The 21,601-nt window shown below is 45.7% G+C and overlaps 1 protein-coding gene across 1 annotated transcript in view; it reads right to left on the bottom strand.

The window, feature by feature from the left end:
- Positions 1–2,216: 2,216 nt before the first annotated feature.
- The window catches only part of CELSR3 (cadherin EGF LAG seven-pass G-type receptor 3), a 203,299-nt gene continuing 183,914 nt past the window's right edge, over positions 2,217–21,601 (bottom strand). The window contains exons 28-35 of the mRNA XM_040358946.1: positions 15,651–15,777; positions 13,634–13,753; positions 12,654–12,790; positions 11,133–11,242; positions 9,575–9,748; positions 5,942–6,127; positions 3,267–4,383; positions 2,217–2,445 (exon numbers count right to left, since the gene is read on the bottom strand). Of these exons, the coding sequence (XP_040214880.1) occupies positions 2,418–2,445; positions 3,267–4,383; positions 5,942–6,127; positions 9,575–9,748; positions 11,133–11,242; positions 12,654–12,790; positions 13,634–13,753; positions 15,651–15,777 (1,999 nt within the window). The 3' untranslated portion in view covers positions 2,217–2,417. The remainder of the gene's footprint in view (positions 2,446–3,266; positions 4,384–5,941; positions 6,128–9,574; positions 9,749–11,132; positions 11,243–12,653; positions 12,791–13,633; positions 13,754–15,650; positions 15,778–21,601) is intronic.

Below are 21,601 nucleotides of genomic sequence, written 5' to 3'. Positions count from 1 at the left end.
ACCAATCAGCTTCCATTTTTTTTTTTTAAAGCTTAATTGAACAAGCTGAAGTTAGAAGCTGATTGGCTCCCATACACAGCTGCACCAGATTTTGCACTCTCCAGTTTAAGTAAATCAATCCCAATTGGGGGGACAGGGGACATTAGCCAATCAGCTTTTAACTGTTCAATTAGGCCGGAATCACACTAGTGCGGTGCAAATTTCAGCTCTCTTATCTCTGCAGAGAGATAAGAGAAGTGTTCAGCAGATTAGCAACATTTTAGATGCGAATTTGGAGACCTGGGAGAAGTAACGGGTGAGAGGAGAGTGGGGGAGAAGTGTATTGAGCTGAATGAGAGAAATTCCTGAAGAGAACTGAACACATCTGCGAATCAGCTGCGTACCCATAGAAGATAATGGGCTTGAATTCGCACCTGAGCCGCACCGCAAAGCCTAAAAGACGCACACGGTTTTACTGCAATGCGCAGTGCGAATGCATCGCACATATGTGAACCAGCCTCATTGAAAACAATGTATTTAGAAATGTTCTGCGTATTGGATGCGGTTTAAGCCGCACTCAATTCGCATAGGTGTGAACCTGGCCTTAAGCTTTCACAATAAACCCTGGAAGCTGATTGGTTTCTATGCAGAGCTGCACCAGATTTTAGTAAATCAACCCCAATGTGAGATAAGACAAGAAAATGATTATGCTTTCATTAATGTAAACAGTAATTCTGCTTTTAAATGAAAATTAAAAGGCGACCTTCACCTAAAATATAAAACATTGCTCCAGGGCCATCTTAATGCGAGAGCACTCCTGGGCACTGCCCAGGAGCCCCAGGTACATGCCCCCCCCCCCACAATAATCTTGCATTACATCATACTTGCCAACTGTGCATTAATGTTTACATTTCACATGAAGTGTTAATGGGCCCTAAAGCTCTACTTCAGCCAAATCATTTTACGTTGACTTAAGATCGGGGGGGGGGGGGGGGGGGGTTGCAGCCCCTGTCAGGTTTTCATTGCCTATGAGATTTCACCTCACTTCCAATCAGATATCTCCAATGGGAACACAGATAAAAACACATTTTAGCAGCATAAGGAAAGTTTGGATGTTCTGACAATGTTTTTATTGCTGTCCCTGCTTGCTTGTCCCAGTGACACCCCCCCCCCCCATTTCTTGATTTGGCCCCACATGCCCTGGACGTGGGGGGGAAATCTCCTTATCGAGGTCCAAGACAACAACTAAAAAACTTGGCTGGAGTTGGGCTTTAAAGTTGGCTTTCAAATCTGCGTAATAAATAAATGTAATATATTGCAGCTCATCAGTCCTTATAAGCAGTGGCTGCATTCTTTTTTTTATTTTTTGTCTTTATTTTTCACCTGATAGTCCTGCCAAAAATCACACTTCCTGTCCCTGGGACAATGCATGTTGACAAGGGGAGTGTAGAGGAGGGCGGGGAGTCTACTGACATCACGACTCCACCCACCGACCTCCAGACAACAGACCCACCCACAGAATCTGCAGTTTTTCAGGTCTCATAACAGACAGAGGGGAGAAATTTGACAGGTAAGGATATATGCAGGAGGCATCTATATCCTTATAGATCAGCACTATGACAGTAGTATAGAAAGGATGAGAGTGGGTTTACATCCACTTTAATCTAAAAAAAGAAAAACAAATGCAGCCACCACACCCAAGGACTGGTAATCTGCAATAAATAGCATTTTTGGTTTTTGGGTGGACTTATCCTTTAAGCATCTACTTCCCCAGGAAATGTCAAACATTACGAGAACATTTTTTGTTCCTCTTTTTCGAAAGACTTGTTACATTGTTGTTTCCACCCTGTCTAAGTTCCAGCGGGCCCAGAATATAATAACCTTTAGATCTCATGTCGTGATCTTCACATCCAAGCGCCCTCTCTCAAACGTGAACTCCTCCATTTTTTTTTTGCGTAGCCCCGGTAATAGCAGTGTCTGCATTGGAATGACATCGACATTAAAACTCCTAAAAATAAGGATAGAAATTCTTTTTTTTGTTTTTTTCTTTTTCTTAAGCTCTGGTTACAAACGTACAAAACGTATAAAAAAAAGTCTGCTCAGTTTATTTTTTTTTATGTCTCCTCTTCCCCTGATGACAATCGCGTGAAAGGAATGTTCCGTAGCGAGGGTTTACGGCTGAATCGTAGATACTGCGGTCGTTTCCTATCTGAGTGACCCACTTTCTTGGCTTTTTTTTTATTCCACCATCGATGTCACAGAGGCTCCGTGCTGTTGCTAATTGGTTACCTGAGATTTCTGACCTACTTCTGCTCGGTCACGTCTCTCAGGCCGGCCCGGTGGACTACAAACCTTTGCTAGCAAATGTGTAAACCGCGTGCTTGCAAATGCAGCCGTCCGCCGTATCTTCCTTTCTGTTGCTCTCCCGGGTTGGGCTTTCAGGAATGACCGTCATTTCTCACTAACCTGGAAGGAAAAAAAAAAGAATAAAAAATATAGTAAGGAAAAAAAAATAGCTACAAAAGCATAAATTTACAACTAGATAATAGTGCCTCTTGTTTCTTCGTAATAATGGTGTAGAGCAGGGGTGTCAAACTCCATTTGGTTGTGGGCCACATCAGCATTATGGTTGCCCTCAAAGGGCCAGTTGTATCAGCATCCTACCCACCTTACATCAGATGTCAAGAGCCCTTCCGCCACCAGAAGTCGAACATCCCCCCCACTATCCCTTACATCAGTGCACCCCCTTGTTTTGTGCTGCTGCCAAGAGGGCTGGACAGAGAAGGGGTCTGAGGTCCCTCTGCGGCTCCTCCCTGCATTAGATAACCCCCTTGGAGAAGAGATCTCACGAGGGGGTTACCTAGCTGGTGCGCTCCCGGGTCATACACTCGGCGTCGAGTGTATGACTTGGCCCCGCCCCCCGCATCATTGGATTTGATTGACAGCAGCGGCAGCCAATGGCTGCGCTGCTATCAATCTATCCAATCAACGCCAGGACTCTGTGGAGAAGAGGACGCCGGGGACGCGCCGAGCAGGTGAACTGGCTCGGTTGAGTAAAACGGGGGATGGCTGGGTTGCCGGTGTTTGCCAGGTTTACTCAAAATACCACTGGGGGTGCTTCTGACAGTTGCCAGTGTAATGTTTCCACATATAAAAGATTTCCCCTCTATTCTTGTATTGGTGACAACTGTCCCTCGACTCTATCCAAAACAAAGTTAGCATTAACAGTCAAGCGAGGAGACCAGAAATCATAACATTATATTTTATTCTTCGATCATTTCACTTACTCAGAATCTGCAGACATCTCGGAGATGCTGTGTGACGTTGCAGAATGAGGTGTGGAGGAGCACAGCATGGATGGAGTTGAGGAGTTTTGTACGGGAGGGTTGGCTGCCTGTTGGGTGGGATTCGTTGAGGAAAGGACCGATGTGTTAAATGAGGCAAGGATTGATGAGAGAATATCTAGCTGTTCGGTAGACGGATGGCGACTGGGAACAGTGTCTAGGTTTTCTCTGGAAGGCTGTCTTCTAGAAAGGGGTTGAAGATTGTCCCTAGACGGAAGCCTTTTGGAAAGAGTCTCCAAATTATCTCTAGAGAGTTGCCTTCTGGAAAGAGGGTCTACGTTATCGTTTAAGGTTTGAGTACTAGGCACTGTGTCCAGATGTTCTCTGGAATTTGATCTTCTGGATAAAAAGTCTAATTGCTCCCTTGAAGGTTGCCTAGATGAAGCTAGCTGGTCTCTTGAAGGCTGTCTCCTAGACAAGACATCTAATTGTTCCCTAGAAGTCTGTCGGTTAAGTATAGAGTCCATTCGCTCTTTAGGTACTTGCCGACTTGGCAGTGTATTTACCCACTCTCTTGACAGCTCTCTTACCGGCCCGGGGTCAAGCTGCTCTCTTGACCCATATATGTTGTGTAACGCTTCTAGATGTTCCCTAGAAGCGTGCCTCCTTGGCACCAAATTGATGTCCAGCCTTTCGTTTCTTAAGTCAGATTGCTCTAAATGTTCCCTTGACCCATGCCGACTTGGTATACTTTCCAAGTGTTCCCTTGAACCATGTCGACTTGGGATCATTTCCAGGTGCTCTCTTGAGCCGTGCCTGCTTGGTATAGTATCTAGCTGGTCCCTGGAGCCGTGTCTACTTGGTACAGCTTCCAGAAGCTCCCGTGAATTATTCCTGCTTAGGTGCTCTTTAGAAAGCTGCTTTCGCATCAGCATGTCCAGCTGTTCTCGAGAAGAATATCTGCTGGTGGGTTGAGAAAGGCTGCCAGCCCCAGAATGCATTCTGCCATAGGAGGCAGCAGGGACTGCCCGGTGGCCCAAAGTGGAGGTTTTATACCAGGATAATTCATTAGTCATCCTACCCAAGCCCGGCGGGTACTGAAGACGGTTCTTTAGGATGCCTAGGAGGGAATAAAACCAGACAATTAGGCAATACCTTACAAACTGTCCACACTGAGTTTCTGTACCCCCAGATTGTGCTTACTTAGCCAATAAGCATTTAGGCAGAATTACCACCTTTGTTTTACCCAAACACACAGTACAAAACCATGAGTGTGTTGTGATGCTATTCATTTTTAATGGAACCTCAATGCATTAGAGCAATAAACCTGCATTACATCATGCAGTTCGACTGTCCTCGGCAAACCTCGTAAAGGCTTGTGAACGGAGTCTTTCCAAGGTCAGCCGAACTGTCCTCGGGTCTTTCCGGGACTCTCCGGCGCCCCTCGCCTCTGGCCGCATGCGGTATTGCATGCCATTAAAGTCAATGCGTAACTAATTATTTTAGTTTCCATTGACTTCAATAGGGAAATTCGCTTTGATATGCGAGTGCTTGGATTACGAAAATTCTCCTGGAACGGATTATGCCCGTAATCCACTATGGCCCGGATTCACGTAGAGCGGTGCTTAGTTATGCCGGTGTAGCGTATCGAATATACGTTACGCTGACGTATCGCAGAGCGGCGAGCACAGTATTCTTAAAGCAAATGCTCCCAACGTTACGCCGGCGTAACGTAAATTCGTAGGCGTAAGCCGGCCTAATTCAAAGTAGGTGGAAGGTGGGCGTGATCCATTTAAATGAAGCGTGACCCCATGCAAATGATGGGCTGAACGAATGGCGCATTCGCCGTCCCGTGGACGCATCCCAGTGCGCATGCTCAGAATCACGTCGGAAATACTCCCTAAGATACGTCGAATCACTGCCTACGACGTGAACGTAACCTACGCCCAGCCCTATTCACGTACTACTACGTAAACGACGTAAAATACGACGGCTGTTCCCTGGTTCATACCTTAACATGACTTACACCTGCTTTATGAGGCTTAACTTTACGCCGGACGTACGACTTACGTAAACCGCGTATATTAATGCGCCGGGCGCAAGTACGTTCGTGAATCGGCGTATCTCACTCATTTGCATATTCGAATCGTAAATCAATGGGAGCGCCCCTTGCGGCCAGCGTAAATATGCGCCCACGATACGACGGCGTAGGAAACTTACGTCGGTCGTAGGAAGCCTATTTTCAGGCGTATCTAGTTCTGTGGGAACAGCGCACAGATACGACGGCGCACATTGACACTTACGCGGCGTATCTCGAGATACGCCGGCGTAAGTGCTACGTGAATCCGGGCCTATATCTTTATCTAGTATATTTGTAGAAATCTTTCCTCCCAACTTTAAGCAGCAATAATTGTACACGCCATGCCCAATGGAAAATTTTCCAATGCCTTACACATCTTTAGTCTCCATACTTGCACACACATTGGTTATTGGAAGTGTTTTCAGAGGTATAGCAACAAAATAAATAGGAGGCAACTTCTGTCTCACTACATTATCAGAAAGTTAAAACAGTTATGCAGCTGAACCTGTGCAAAGTAGATTGTAAAGAAGTTCCGCAGGGGCCGGCCAAAAGCTGCTGCAGTAATTCTAAGTTCTTTATTAGTATACAACCCACTGACCTTTTCTCTGTCTTTGAGACGTCAGAGAATGTTCGTCGCCACTGGTCAGGTCCGGTTGGTTATTGTTAGCCGCATCCTTGCTGATATCAAGGCCCAGTTTTCTTTCAGAGCCCCATTTCTGCAGTGAGTTGGCCTCTGTGTCACCCAGAGCTGGCCAGTAAGACATCAAATCATTGCCGTCCATGTCTACGAGAAAAGATGGTGTTATTTAGTGTTGCCCCCTCTCCCAACATCCACCAGGCATTTTGACAGCTGTCATCCTCGTGTGTGGCTGAGAATGATGCAGCTACTATCCATACCCTGAGCTGACGGGCGCCCCTTCATTCTAGTGTGTGGCTGAGAATGACGCAGCTACTATCCATACCCTGAGCTGACGGGCGCCCTTTCATTCTCAGTCTGTTTGCTCAGTAAAGCCTGCAGCCTTACACTGATCACAGCTGCTTGGTCTCAGGTGTTCCCTATCCATGCTGTTTCATGCGAACTTCAATGTAAGTGTGCTGCTTAAAAGTGATTTTTATTTGATACTGACCTCAGTGCCCTGCTTACATAGTTACATTAGTTAATTACATAGTTAGGTTGAAAAAAGACAAGTCCATCTAGTTCAACCCAAAAAAATAAAAAATAAAATAATAATAATAATAATAATAATGATGCAATCCCATATACAAAATCCTCCACCCACAGTTGATCCAGAGGAAGGCAAAAAAAAAAAAAAACAACAGCAGAGCATTCTCCAATTTGCTACTGCAGGCAAAGAATTTCCTTCCTGATCCCCGGAGAGGCACCTCTGGAGGGAGTCTATTCCACATTTTCACAGCTCTTATGCCGCGTACACACGATCATTTTTCGGCATGAATAAAACGTTGTTTTTCAAAAACGTCATTTAAAATGGTGTGTGGGCTTCACATCATTTTTCAGGTTCTGAAAAACGACAAAAAAAATTCGAGCATGCTGCAATCTTTTAACGTCGTTTTAAACAATGTAGTTTTTCGAGTTGTAAAAAATGATCGTGTGTGGGCTAAAACTACGTAAAAAACCTGCGCATGCTCATAAGCAAGTTAGGAGACGGGAGCGCTCGTTCTGGTAAAACTACCGTTCATAACGGAGTAAGCACATTTATCACGCTGTAACAGACAGAAAAGCGCGAATCGTCTTTTATGAACACGGAATCAGCTAAAGCAGCCCCAAGGCGAATGGAACTTCCCCTTTAGAGTGCCGTCATAGGCATGGTACGTCACTGCGCTTTGCTAGATAATTTTTTAAAAACGATGGTGTGTGGGCAACGTTGTTTTAATAATGAAGTTGGGAAAACTTTGTTTTTTCGACATGCTGAAAAACAACGGTTTTTTTTTTAATGCTGAAAAATTATCGTGTGTACGTGGCATTACTGTAAAGAAATCTTTCTGTATTTGGAGATGAAATCTCTTTTCCTCTAGATGTAAAGAGTGCCCCCTTGTCCTCTGCGATGACCTTAACCTCCTTACAACCGCATGCCGTCAAATGACGGCGGGCAGAATACCCTATTGTTCTGACAGGACGTCATATGACGTCCTGTCATTTAAAGCCGCTAGGGGTGCACGCGCACCGCCAGCGGCGCGCGCACCCGTCCCGTTACTGGGAACACAGTGCGCATGCCCAGCGGCCGCGATGGCCACCGGGCACCCGCGATTGCCCAGTAACTGAGCAGGACTGTGGATCTCTGTGTGTAAACACAGAGATCCATGTCCTGTCAGGGAGAGGAGACCGATGCTGTGTCCCTTCCTTGTACATAGGGAAACAGATCGGTCACCTCCCCCAGTCACCCCCCTCCCCCTACAGTTAGAATCACTACCTAGGCTATACATTTAACCCCTTCCCTGCCCCCTAGTGGTTAACCCCTTCCCTGCCAGTCACATTTATACAGTAATCAATGCATATTTATAGCTCTGTTCACTGTATAAATGTGAATGGTCCCAAAAATGTGTCCGATGTGTCCGCTATAATGTCGCAGTCCCGAAAAAAATCGCCGCCATTCCTAGTAAAAAAAAAAAAATCATAATTATGTCCCCTATTTTGTAGGCAATATAACTTTTGCGCAAACCAGTCACTATACGGTTATTGCGATTTTATTTTGTTATTACCAAAAATATGTAGAAGAATACGTATCGACCTAAACTGAGATAACATTTTTTTTTTTTTTTTAAATGGGATATTTATTATAGCAAAAAGTAAAAAATATTGGGCCATATTCTTAAACAAGTTACGTAGGCGTATCAGCAGATACGCCTACGTAAGTCCGTTTCCTATGTTTAAGTGTATTCTCAAACTGAGATACACTTAAACATGCCTAAGATACGACGGCTTACGCCGTTGTATCTTAGGCTGCAATATTTACGCTGACCGCTAGGTGGCGGTCAGCGTAGAATATGCAAATGACTAGTCACGCCGATTCTCTAACGTACGCTTGCCCGCCGTAGTGTTTTAACGTCGTTTCCGTAAGCGATACGCGGCGTAAAGATAAAGATGCCCCCTAGGTGGCGTACTCAATGTTAAGTATGGCCGTCGATCCCGCGTCGAAATTTCAAAATTTAACGTCGTTTGCGTAAGTCGTCCGTGAATGGCGCTGGACGCCATTTACGTTACAGTCAAAACAAATGACGTCCGTGAGACGTCATTTAGCGCAATGCACGTCGGGTAATTTACCCGACGGAGCATGCGCATTACGATCGGCGCGGGAGCGCGCCTAATTTAAATGATCCACGCCCCCTGCCAGGATCATTTGAATTAGGATGGCTTGCGCGGGTGGACTTTACGCGACGCCGCCGCAAGTTTACAGGTAAGTGGTTTGTGAATCAGGCACTTGCCACTTAAACTTGCGGCGGAGTAACGTAAAGTACATACGTTCCGCCGCCTTAGATGTATAAGAATATGGCCCCTTGTGTTTTTTTTCAAAATGTACGCTCTTTTTTTGTTTATAGCCCAAAAACAAAAACCGCACAGGCGGTCAAATACCACCAAAATAAAGCTCTATTTGTGGGAAAAAAAGGACGTAAAATTTTGTTTGGGAGCCACGTCGCACGACCGCGCAATTGTCAGTTAAAACGACGCAGTGCCGGAAGCTAAAAGTTTGTCTGGGCAGGAAGGGGGTGTATGTGCCCAGTAGGCAAGTGGTTAAAGTGAATAACTCAACACCAAGTTCACTATATGGACCCCTTATATATTTGTACATGTTAATCTCCTCTTATCAATGCTTAAAAGTGATTTTTATTTGATCCTGCCTTCATCGCCCTGCATTTTATATATGTGTGAAATGTGTTATGTAGAGGATTCTTTGTGGTGTATTTGTATGCAATCATTTCACATTTTTTATTTAACACTTCGCACATGTTAAAAGCACTTTATTTAAAGGGATAGTGCACCAGTTTCTCTCACAAAGTATTTTAAATCCAGTATTCAAGATGTGGTTGCCAAAATCCTTTTCTTCTTGACACCAATTGTGAGGTTCACCTTTTTAAATACGTCTCTAGGAGTTGCCCGAGAAATATCCTTCACTGCTTCAGCAATTTTTAAGAACTATTATAAAATCAGGATACAATAGACTCAGAAACTGAAGACTTTGGAATGGAGATTCTGCATTTCACCTGGTGGATTTACCTTTCGGGCTGTGACTAGATGGGTTGGTGAGTAGCCTCTCGCTGTGAGCCGCTCTTTTAAACTGACGCTGAAACCTGCCACGAGGGCGGACATTTTCTTCACTCTCTGACGAGGGGATGGACAGGCTGCGATCCTCATCCAGTGACAGGTCACTGTCTGAGTCTGAATCTTGCCCTAGGGAGATCAAATTTCCAGCAGATTTAGGAGAACTGGAAAACAGAGCTTACACTACCGTGTTTCCCCCAAAAATAAGACCTATAGCCAGATTCAGAGACGTTTATGCCGGCGTATTAGTAGATACGCCATCGTAACTCTGAATCTAAGCCGTCGTACATTTAAGTGTATTCTCAAATTGAGATACACTTAAATGTAGATAATATACGATTGCCTGCGCCGTCGTATCTTAGCTGTCTAGTTCCGCTGGCCGCTAGGGGCGTGAACGCTGATTTACGCCAAGAAGGCGTAAATCAGCGAGATACGCCTATTCACGAACGTACGCTTGCCCGTCGCAGTAAAGATACGCCGTTTACGTAAGGCGTTTTCCGGCGTAAAGTTAGTCGAACAAAAAGCTGGCCTAGCCAATGTTTATGGACGTCGTTCCTGCGTCAAATTTTGAAAATTTTACGTCGTTTGCGTAAGTCGTCCGTGAATGGGGCTGGACGTCATTTACATTCACGTCGAAACCAATACGTCCTTGCGGTGTACTTTGGAGCAATGCACACTGGGATATGTCCACGGACGGCGCATGCGCCGTTTGTAAAAAACGTCAATCACGTCGGGTCACGAGTAATTTACATAAAACATGCCCCCCCATCCACATTTTAATTAGGCGCGGTTACGCCGGACCATTTACGCTACGCCGCCGTAACTCAGGAGGCAAGTGCTTTGTGAATACAGCACTCAAAAGTGAGCCGCCCTACCTGAATCCAGCTACTAGTGTTATTTTCCAGGAGGGCTACAATATAAGCCCTACCCCGAAAATAAGCCCTAGTTTAAAATGCTTGTAAAATCCTACAATCCTCTCTATTACAGTATTATATAATGCACAATGTGTGAGTTTCTTTAATATAATTGCGGGAAAGGGATTTCCTGCGGGTCACTGAAGCGCAGAGCGGGGCGATAATGAAGGTATTTGGTGCAATTATATTACAGAAACACACACATTGTACATTATATACTACAGTAATAGAGTGGATTATAAGATTTTACAAGCATTTGAACTCAGTTCCTTCTGGGGGTTTCCAGAGAGAGAGAGAGGGGAGGAGAAGACAGCACATTACATGGTAAGACCTACCCCGAAAATAAGCCCTACTGTGTCTTTTGTTGCCAAAATTAATATAAGACCCAGCTTATTTTTGGGGAAACACGGTATATGATATACTAATAATAAGTCATTAACTAATGTTAGCAATCAGGTTCATTCTCCTTGAAAAAATGTGGACAGGTCAGAAAGAAGCTAACTGGGTGCCAATGGCAACATGTCCTCTTTTTAGCACCTCCAACAATTACGAACAGATAATACATCTCTTTACAAGAGGCCATCAGCGACTGTGTTTACCTCCTCCTGCGTCTCGATGAAACATGGCTACATCTAGGTCGGTAGGGCCGGTGGGATGACTGAGCAAACTTTGGTCCTTGGCTGATCCCTTGCGAGCGGCAATGTTTTCCCTGAAAATAAGCAAAGAAAAGAATGTTAACCGCTTAAGGACCTGCGCATGACTATATACACGTCCTCTATATGAAGAGGGATATCTCGGTAACGGTGGAGGCGATCGGGTCCTGTCCGTGGCTTGTCATTAATACGAGTGAGGGCAAGATGGCCCCCACCCGTCTCCATAACATAGCAGGGCGGAAGCAGCGTCAAAACGTCACTTCCGCCCATACGTCTTAACCACTTAAGGACCCCTTCATGCCGATATACGTCGGCAGAATGGCACGGCTGGGCACATCAACGTATAGGTACGTTGTCCTTTAAGCCCAGCCGTGGGGTCGCGGGCACCGGTCCGAAGCTCTGTGACCGCGGGACTCGCGGACCCGATCGCCGCTGGAGTCCCGCAATCGGTCCCCGGAGCTGAAGAACGGGGAGAGCCGTGTAAACACAGCTTCCCCGTTCTTCACTGTGGCGGCAGCATCGATCGTGTCATCCCTTTTATAGGGGGACACAATCGATGACGTCACACCTACGGCCACACCCCCCTACAGTTGTAGACACACTTCAGGTCACACATAACCCCTACAGCGCCCCCTGTGGTTAACTCCCAAACTGCAACTGGCATTTCCACAATAAAAAATGCATTTTAAATGCATTTTTTTGCTGTGAAAATGACAATGGTCCCAAAAATGTGTCAAAATTGTCCGAAGTGTCCGCCATAATGTCGCAGTCACGAAAAAAATCGCTGATCGGCGCCATTAGTAGTAAAAAAATAAAAAATCATAAAAATGCAATAAAACTATCCCCTATTTTGTAAACGCTATAAATTTTGCGCAACCCAACTGATAAACGCTTATTGCGATTTTTTTCACCAAAAACAGGTAGAAGAATACGTATCGGCCTAAACTGAGGAATTTTTTTTTTTATATATATATTTTTGGGGGATATTTATTGTAGCAAAAAGTAAAAAATATTGAATTTTTTAAAAAATTGTCGCTCTATTTTTGTTTATAGCGCAAAAAATAAAAACCGCAGAGGTGATCAAATACCACCAAAATAAAGCTCTATTTGTGGGGAAAAAAAGGACGCCAATTTTGCTTGGGAGCCACGTCGCACCTTCCCTACTGACAGAAAGGCAATCTGCCATGTTTACATAGGGAGATCACCGTTCTGCCTGTTTACCGCTTAAGTGGCATTGAGTCCGTGATACCCACTGCTGGGCTCCCGATGTGTGTGATCACAGTGGGAGCAGGTCGCATGCCCGTCCCAGGCCTGGAAGTGTCAGATCACATACTAGGTACATGATCTGGCACAGGGCGGTCGCCTGCCGCAGTGGATTTGTGGTGGGCGGTCAGGAAGTGGTTAAAAAAGGCTCATGCTTTGTTCTGCTAGCTTAGAATAAATGGTGGCACCTTGCATACAACTTACCTTAGATATGGCCTGTGGCTGGAGTGGGTGCGCGCTGTGCGGACACTGCTGACAGAAGACACAGTGGAAGCTCCTAAAGTGATCCGGATTAAACCGCTCTCCTCAAACAATGCAGTGTTATTGTAGGCATTTGGACCCTAAATAAAAGCATATAGGAAAGAAATTATTATAATTAGTTTCAGATACGGACAATTTCAGCTACGTAAATACTTGTGTTGTGAACTAGAATTACTACTGACATTTTCAGAAATGCCACAGGGGTGGTTAACAGCCAGGGCCACTAAAAAGGCAGTACAGCCGGCCCTCCTGTAGTGGGCCCGGTCCCCATTAGCTCGAAAGAGGGGCCCAGGCACCTGACGAGCAAGAGGGCCAGCTGTACTGTCTTATTTATCATGTGATCGCTGTGATTAACTCTGACAACGGTCACATGATTGGCAGCCCATCCCACTGATGCCTTATCAGAAGCCAGGGCCTCCATCAGGGGGGGGGGGGGTACAGGCAGTACACCTGTAAGGGGCCCGGTGGTCCCCAGGGGTCAGGATGGCACCCCCCCTTTTTTTTATCTTTTAAATAATTTTTTTGTCAGCACCCAAAGCCCCCCCCCCCCCACCCTGACCTCTAAGTGGCCCAGTGATCCCCAGGGCCCCAGGTTGGCATTTCTTTTTTTCGTCAGCACCCAAAGCCCCCCCCCAACCTCTAGGGGGCCCAGTGGTCCCCAGGGCCCCGGATGACATCCCCCTTTTTTTTGTTCGTCAGCACCCAAAGCACCACCGACCTTAATTCACGGCGGCAGCCCCCCCAGCCTCTCAATTCGCGGCACCCCCCTCCCCTGCTCCAGGGGGCCCATGCCTGAAGCTGTGTAAGGGGCCCCAAAACTCCTGATGGCGGCCCTGTCAGAAGCCATGACCGAGAGTGGTCGGCGACAGCTCAGTCCGTCTGCACAGTATTCCCATTATAGATTATAAGTACTATAGCCTTACCCCCATTGGAGCTTGTCTCGCCGCCTCCTCTCCCGACCCTTTCTTGCCGAAACATACAACCTTCCACACTTCCTGGAATTCCTCATTGAGGACACAGAAGATAACCAGCATGGCCACACCCTATTGGAAGAGCGATGGGACAGAATGTAAAAAAACGATACAACGTCTCAGTTGTCAACATTGACAGAATATTCAGTACGATTCTTACGGGAATGTTCTTACCTGCAAAATGGGAGATACATAATCTACATTTTATAGCAAAACGGCGGGACTTGCAATCGTCTGTTCCCTGATATAGGGAAAGACGATCAATGACGTCACACGTCCAGCCCCGCCCCTCTACAGTTAGAAACACATATGAGGTCACACGTAACCCCTACAGCGCCCCCTAGTGGTTAACTCCTAAACTGCAATTGTCATTTTCACAGTAAACAATGCATTTTTATAGCACTTTTTGCCTGTGAAAATGACAATGGTCCCAAAAATGTGTCAAAATTGTCCGATGTGTCCGCCATAATGTCGCAGTCACGGAAAAAAAAATCGCTGATCGCCGCCATTAGTAGTAAAAAAAAAAAAATTATTAATAAAAATTTAATAAAACTATCCCCTATTTTGTAAACGCTATAAATTTTGTGCAAACCAATCGATAAACGCTTATTGCGTATTTTTTACCAAAAATAGGTAGAAGAATACGTATCGGCCTAAACTCAGGAAAAAAAAAATTTATATATATATTTTTGGGGGATATTTAATATAGCAAAAAGTAAAAAATATTGCATTTTTTTTCAAAACTGTTGCTCTAATTTTGTTTATAGCGCAAAAAATAAAAACCGCAGAGGTGATCAAATAGCACCAAAAGAAAGCTCTATTTGTGGGGAAAAAAGGACGCCAATTTTGTTTGGGAGCCACGTCGCACGACCGCGCAATTGTCAGTTAAAGCGACGCAGTGCCGAATCGCAAAAAGTGGCAAGGTCCTTAACCTGCATAATGGCCCGGGTCTTAAGTGGTTAAATTGGTCATTAAAAACGTGTCGTGTGTGGGCTCCAGAGCATTTTTCGACGTGAAAAATGGGCATTAAAAATTTAGGACCTGCTCTATTTTTTCCCGTCGTGAAAAATGGTCGTGTGTATGCGGCTTAAGAACCGGGCTTATTTTTGGGGATTCACTGTAATAAATGCATCGGTTGTTTTTCTTGTCCAGAACATGGCTGCCTCCATCTTGAGTGATGGCTACACTTTAAATTTCAGAAACATGCCTGTACCTATATGTGTCAGTACACAAATTTCAGAAACATGACTATACCTAAATGTGTCAGTACACAAATTTCAGAAACATGCCTGTACCTAAATGTGTCAGTACACTCAAGGCTAATAATGTGCAATGTGTAGCTTGGATCACCATCCACCTCCTTTAAGGAATTTGGCAATTAGATATCTGCAACTGGGTTCCCAACTCCGCCCAGATAGGAAAAACTGCCGCTCCAGGTGAGCACACCTAAGGCAATCACTGTCCACTCAGGAACCAACGGGTGCCGGCAATGCACAAAGCATGCAAAGGAAGGAACGTATATGGACAGCCGCACTCCTGTAAGTCTAAAAAAGACGTACCCTTTATTGGGTAAAAAGAAAATGCACTACAAAAAACAGCATACAGCATATAGCTATGACTAAGCATTGAGGTTCAATGTGAAACGCGTCAGCTGTTAATTTCCCACTGTATGCTGATTTTTGTAGTGCATTTTCTTTTTACCCAATAAAGGGCACGTCTTTTTTAGACTTACTGGAGTGCGGCTGTCCATATACGTTCCTTCCTTTCCCAACTCCGCCCACCTGCAGCGTCCTTTTCCTGCAGTGGCAGTTTGGCGTGGAAAACCTCGCTGTTGAATTTCTCGGGAGATCATATGATCCAGCGGGTGATTCAAGCTACAAGGATCTACCCTTTAATAAAATATTGATGTAGGATGAAGTGACCCTTTAAAATTAACACAGTGCCTTCAGAAATAGGAAGTATTTTTTACCTGCAGGCTGCAGAGGAGAACATAGAGGTAGTGAAAGGCCAAAATGCTGTTATTAACAGCCAGCAGACCGAAAAGCCAGGTAGTGCTGATTAACAGGAGGAGAATGAAGGAACTTCGCAAAGTCATGCTACAGGGAGACAGGAAGAAGGGTGCAGAGAGAACAGACATACAGATTACACAAGGAAAAGAGAACACCGCTACATATCTTCTGTATTTCCACCAACAGGGAATACATTCCGGAGCATGCAGGGAGCAGGAGGCTACTTAAAGGGGTGTTCCACTTCCAGATCACTTTAAAGCAGAATTTTCGAAATATACAAAAATGGAGCTATTTCATTTCTAGTACAATTAAAGCGTTTGTTAAAACCTCGGAAATACTCAGTTCACAAGCCTTTTTGAGGTTTTCCGAGTTCAGCTAAGCTGTCCTCAGGCCTTTCTGATCATTTCTGAGGCTCTCCAGTGCCCCCCCCCCCCCCAACTCTGGCCACATGCGGTATTGCACTCATTTTTTTCTTTTCCATTGACTTCTATGGGGAAACTCGCTTTTATATGCTAGTACTTTGGATTACAAGCATTCTCCTGAAACAGATTATGCTCGTAATCCAAGGCTCCACTGTATGTTATATAAATAGTTCTTCCTTCCACAAATACCTTTATACTTTTTTTTTTTTTTAGGGATGTGGGGAGATGAGGGGCACCTTAAATAAGTGAACCTAGCTAGTTAGCTGGCAAGTCTGCTTTAACCACTTCTCTACTTTGGCCCCATACACACGATAGAATCCATCCGCTGAAAAATCCCAGCGAATGGGTTTCAGCGGATAGATCCTATGGTGTGTACACGCCAGCGGATCTGTTTCCGCGGATTTTTATCCCCTGGGATGGATTCCAGCAGATCGAATATTCGCTGACATGCAGAACAAATCCATCTGCTGGAATCCATCCCAACGGATGGATCCGCTGGTCTGTATAGACTCACCGGATCCATCCGTCCGAAGGGATCCCCCACATGCGTCGTAATGATTCGACGCATGCGTGGAATTCCTTATATGACAGCGTCGCGCACGTCGCCGCGTCATAATCGCGGCGACGGCGCGACACGTCATCGCCAGATGGTGTGTACACTCCATCGCATGAAAATCCGCTGAAATCCTCGAGAGGATTTATCCGCGGAAACGGTCCGCTGGACTGTATCCGCGGATAAATCCTCCCGTGTGTATGGGGCCCTAGGGTGTTTTTCAGATTTGGTGTTTACAAGACTAAAACAGTTTTTTTTGCTAGAAAATTACTTAAAACCCCCAAACATCATATATTTATTTTTTTCTAACACCCTAGAGAATAAAATGGCGATCATTGCAATACTTTTTGTCACACCATATTTGCGCAGCGGTCCTACAAGCGCACTTTTTTTGAAAAAAAAAAACACTTTTTTTAATTAAAAAATAAGACAGCAATAAATTTGGCCCAATTTTTTTATATATTGTGAAAGATAATGTTACGCCGAGTAAAATCGTATCCAACATGTCACGCTTACAAATTGTGCCCGCTCGTGGCATGGCGTCAAACTTTTACCCTTAAAAATCTCGATAGGCGACGTTTAAAAAATTCTATAGGTTGCATTTTTTGAGTTACAGAGTAGGCCTAGGGCTATAATTATTGCTCTCACTCTAACGATCGCGGCGATACCTCACTTGTGTCGTTTGAACACCGTTTTTATATGCAGGCGCTACTCGCATATGCGTTCGCTTCTGCGCACAAGCTCGTCGGGACGGGGCGCTTTAAAATCTTTTTTTTTTTTTCTTATTTTAATTTATTTTATTTTTTACACTGGAAAAAAAAAAATTATCACTTTTATTCCTATTACAAGGAATGTAAACATCCCTTGTAATAGAAAAAAGCACGACAGGTCAAAAAGACCTCAGATCTCATATTTAGACTAAAATGCAAAAAAAAAAAATTGAAACTGTAATTTTTTCAAATGACAAAAAAAAAAATGTTTCTTTAAGAGGCTGGGCGGGACTGACGTTTTGACGTCACTTCCGCCCAGCAGAGCTATGGGGACGGGCGAAGGAGATTTTTCCTTCAGTCTCGTCCCCAGTCACCAGCCGAACGCACCGATCTCCTCCGCCGCTACCGACGGCTCCGGTAAGCGGCGGAGGGCGCGGGAGGGGGGGCCCCTCTCCCGCCGCCGATAACGGCGATCTCGCGGCGAATCCGCCACGGAGACCGCCGTTATCGTTAACAGAACCGCTGACACTAAAGATAGATACCTCGGTTGTGGCAGCAGCTGCTGCCGTTACCGAGATATCCATCTTTAAAGTTAGGCCGTATAAAGACGTACGGCGGTTTGGAAGTGGTTAAAGGTACAGATTGGCTATACAAACAGAAGAATAAAGTCACCTGAAGGTGGAAAACCCCTTTAACACAAACAGAAATACAATCATGGATGGGGATCCCATCTATATAATAAGTATACATTATTATTCACTTTAAATAACATGAATCATTCCTTAAAAAAAGAAACAACTACCTACCTTACTGGCTGTGGTATCTCCACATGTATGTAATTGCACACACACACACACACACACAACACAGACATCCCAATACAGAACATACATGCTCAATAGATACATAAAAGAGACATTGAAGACATCCAAGTTGCCAAATTGGTAATGCAATTCATAGCCACTCACACCGATATACTGTGGCAAAATGGCACGTGTGCGCAAAACACCGCTATTAGTGAGTTGTCTCCTTTAAGAGCCACCGGAGGCGCGCACAGTGGGGGACCCGATGCGCGTGGCCCGCGGGTGCGATCGCCTCCGGTCACCTGCGATCGCGGGCACGAGAGCCAGGACGGGGATTTGTGTGTGTAAACACACAAATCCTTTTTCTGTCAGGAGAAAAGGAGACAGATCGTTTGTTCCTAGTAAGTAGGAACAGCGATATGTCTCCTCCCCCAGTCAGTCCCATCCCCATACGGTAAGAAAAAACTAACTAGGGAACACATTTAACCCCTTGATCGCCCCCTAGTGTTAAGCCCTTCCCTGCCAGTGACATTTACACTGTAATCAGTGCATTTTTATAGCACTGATCGCTTTATAAATGTCAATGGAGTAGATTCCGGTAGGGGCGCGTAAAACTGCGGCGGTGTAACGTATGAAATTTACGTTACGCCGCCGCAAGTTTTATGGACAAGTGCTTGATTTACAAAGCACTTGCCTATAAAGTTGCGGCGGCGTAGCGTAAAAGGTGCCGGCGTAAGCACGCGTAATTCAAATGATCCTGTAGGGGGCGTGGATCATTTAAATTAGGCGCGTTCCCGCGCCGAACGTACTGCGCATGCGCCGTCCCTAAAATTTCCAGACGTGCATTGCGGTAATTGACGTTGCAAGGACGTCATTGGTATCAACGTGAACGTAAATGGCGTCCAGCGCCATTTACGGACGACTTACGCAAACGACGTAAAATTTTCAAATCGCGACGCGGGAATGACGTCAATACTTAACATTGGCTGCGCCTCCTAATAGCAGGAGCAGCCTTACGACGTACGCAAACGACGTAAAAAAACTACCGCTGGGCGCACGTACGTTCGTGAATCGGCGTAAGTATGTAATTTAGCATACTCTACGCTGACATCTATGGGAGCGCCACCTAGTGGCCAGCGTCAGAATGCACCCTAAGATACAACGGCGTAAGAGACTTATGCCAGTCGTATCTTAGGCTAAAGTCGGCGTATCGAGCTTTCTGAATACAGAAAGTAGATACGCCGGCGCTACTTAGCAATTACGCGGCGTATCTATGGATACGCCGGCGTAATTGCTCTCTGAATCTACCCCACTGATCCCAAAAATGTGTCAAAAGTGTCCGATTTGTCCGCCGCAATGTCGCAGTCCCACTTAAAATCGCAGATCACCGCCATTACTAGTAAAAAAAGAAAATTAATACACTTTGCCTATTGAGGGGAACATGATGGCTCAGATTCACAGAGAGCAGGGCGCACATTGCGCCGCCGTAGAGTAACCACTGTACGCTACGCCAACGCAGCGCAGAGAGGCATGCATTGCATTCAGCAAGCCAGTGCTCCCAACGCCGCGCCAGCGTGGCGTGGGTTTCGAAGGCGCACGTCGGCGTAGGTGGAAGTGGGCGTGAACCCATGCAAATGAGGCGTGACCCCATGCAAATGATGGGCCAAGCGCCACACAGGTACGTATCACGAACTGGGCATGCGCCGTGACGTGGACGCACCCCCATGCGCCTGCTCACAACCACACCGGCAAAACTGCCTAAGCTACGCCGGATCACCGCGTACGCCGTGAACATAACGTACGCCCAGCCAGACACACGCCCAACGCACAATACACCAGTTTGTGTTCCCTGGCGCAGACCTGAGCATGTCTATTGCCGGGTTGCACCTCCTTTATGGGGAATAACTTTACGCCGGACGTACAACTTACGCGCATCTCGCGTAGCCTGCGTCGGGCACACGCAGGTTCGTGAATCGCCGTATTTCCCTCATTTGCATGTTTGAATTGGCTAATCAATGGGAGCGGCACCATGCTCCCAGCCTAAATGTGCGCCCACTCTACGCCGGCGTAAGCAAGATACGTTGGCGGGGTGTGGCCTGTTTTTAGGCGCATATTAGTTTGTGGGTCTGGCGCACAGATACGACGGCGCACATTTGCACTTACGTCGGCGTAACTTGTTATACGTCGAGTGACGTATCAAGCGAGTATCACTGGGTGGGGCTGGGGGCCTACCTTTGATAGAACCTGATTGGACAAACTGACGGGTTCTCTTTAACCACTTGCTGACCTCCTCATGTACATTTACGTCAGCAGAATGGCACGGACAGGCACAATCACGTACCTGTACGTCCTCTGCTTGACGTGGCTGGGGGGTCCGATCGGGACCCCCCCCCGGTACATGCGGAGGTCGGGTCCCCTCGGGGAGCGATCCGGGACGACGGCGCGGCTATTTGTTTATAGCCGCTCCGTCGTGATCGCTCCCCGGAGCTGAAGAACGGGGAGAGCCGTATGTAAACACGGCTTCCCCGTGCTTCACTGTGGCGGCGCATCGATCGAGTGATCCCCTTTATAGGGGAGACTCGATCGATGATGTCAGTCCTACAGCCACACCCCCCTACAGTTGTAAACACACACTAGGTGAACACTAAATGTTACAGCGCCCCCTGTGTTTAACTCCCAAACTGCAACTGTCATTTTCACAATAAACAATGCAATTTAAATGCATTTTTTGCTGTGAAAATGACAATGGTCCCAAAAATGTGTCAAAATTGTCCGAAGTGTCCGCCCAAAATGTCGCAGTCACGAAAAAAATCGCTGATCGCCGCCATTAGTAGTAAAAAAAATAAAAAAAATAAAAATGCAAAAAAACTATCCCCTATATTGTAAACGCTATAAATTTTGCGCAAACCAACCGATAAACGATTATTGCGATTTTTTTTACTAAAAATAGGTAGAAGAATACGTATCGGCCTAAACTGAGGAAAATTTTTTTTTTATATATGTTTTTGGGGGATATTTAGTATAAGCAAAAGTAAAAAATATTGCATTTTTTTCAAAATTGTCGTTCTATTTTTGTTTATAGCGCAAAAAATAAAAACCGCAGAGGTGATCAAATACCACCAAAAGAAAGCTCTATTTGTGGGGAAAAAAGGACGCCAATTTTGTTTGGGAGCCACGTCGCACGACTGCGCAATTGTCTGTTAAAGCGACGCAGTCCCGAACTGTAAAAACCCCTTGGGTCTTTAGCCAGCATATTGGTCCGGGGCTTAAGTGGTTAAAAAAATACAGGTCTTCTTTTTCAGTCTGAACCATCCACACCACAGTGGCCACCCTTCCAGTGGAGATTATTCCAAGAACCTGTTTGGTTGCCCTGGGCAACATACAGAGCTTTTGGCCCCACTGTTCTTCAGAATCACAACTGAC

Source organism: Rana temporaria, chromosome 7 (assembly GCF_905171775.1).
Source record: "Rana temporaria chromosome 7, aRanTem1.1, whole genome shotgun sequence".
Taxonomy (NCBI): Eukaryota; Metazoa; Chordata; class Amphibia; order Anura; family Ranidae; genus Rana; species Rana temporaria.
The sequence above is the reverse complement of the archived record's forward strand: the minus strand, read 5'-3'. Positions and strand labels throughout refer to the sequence as shown.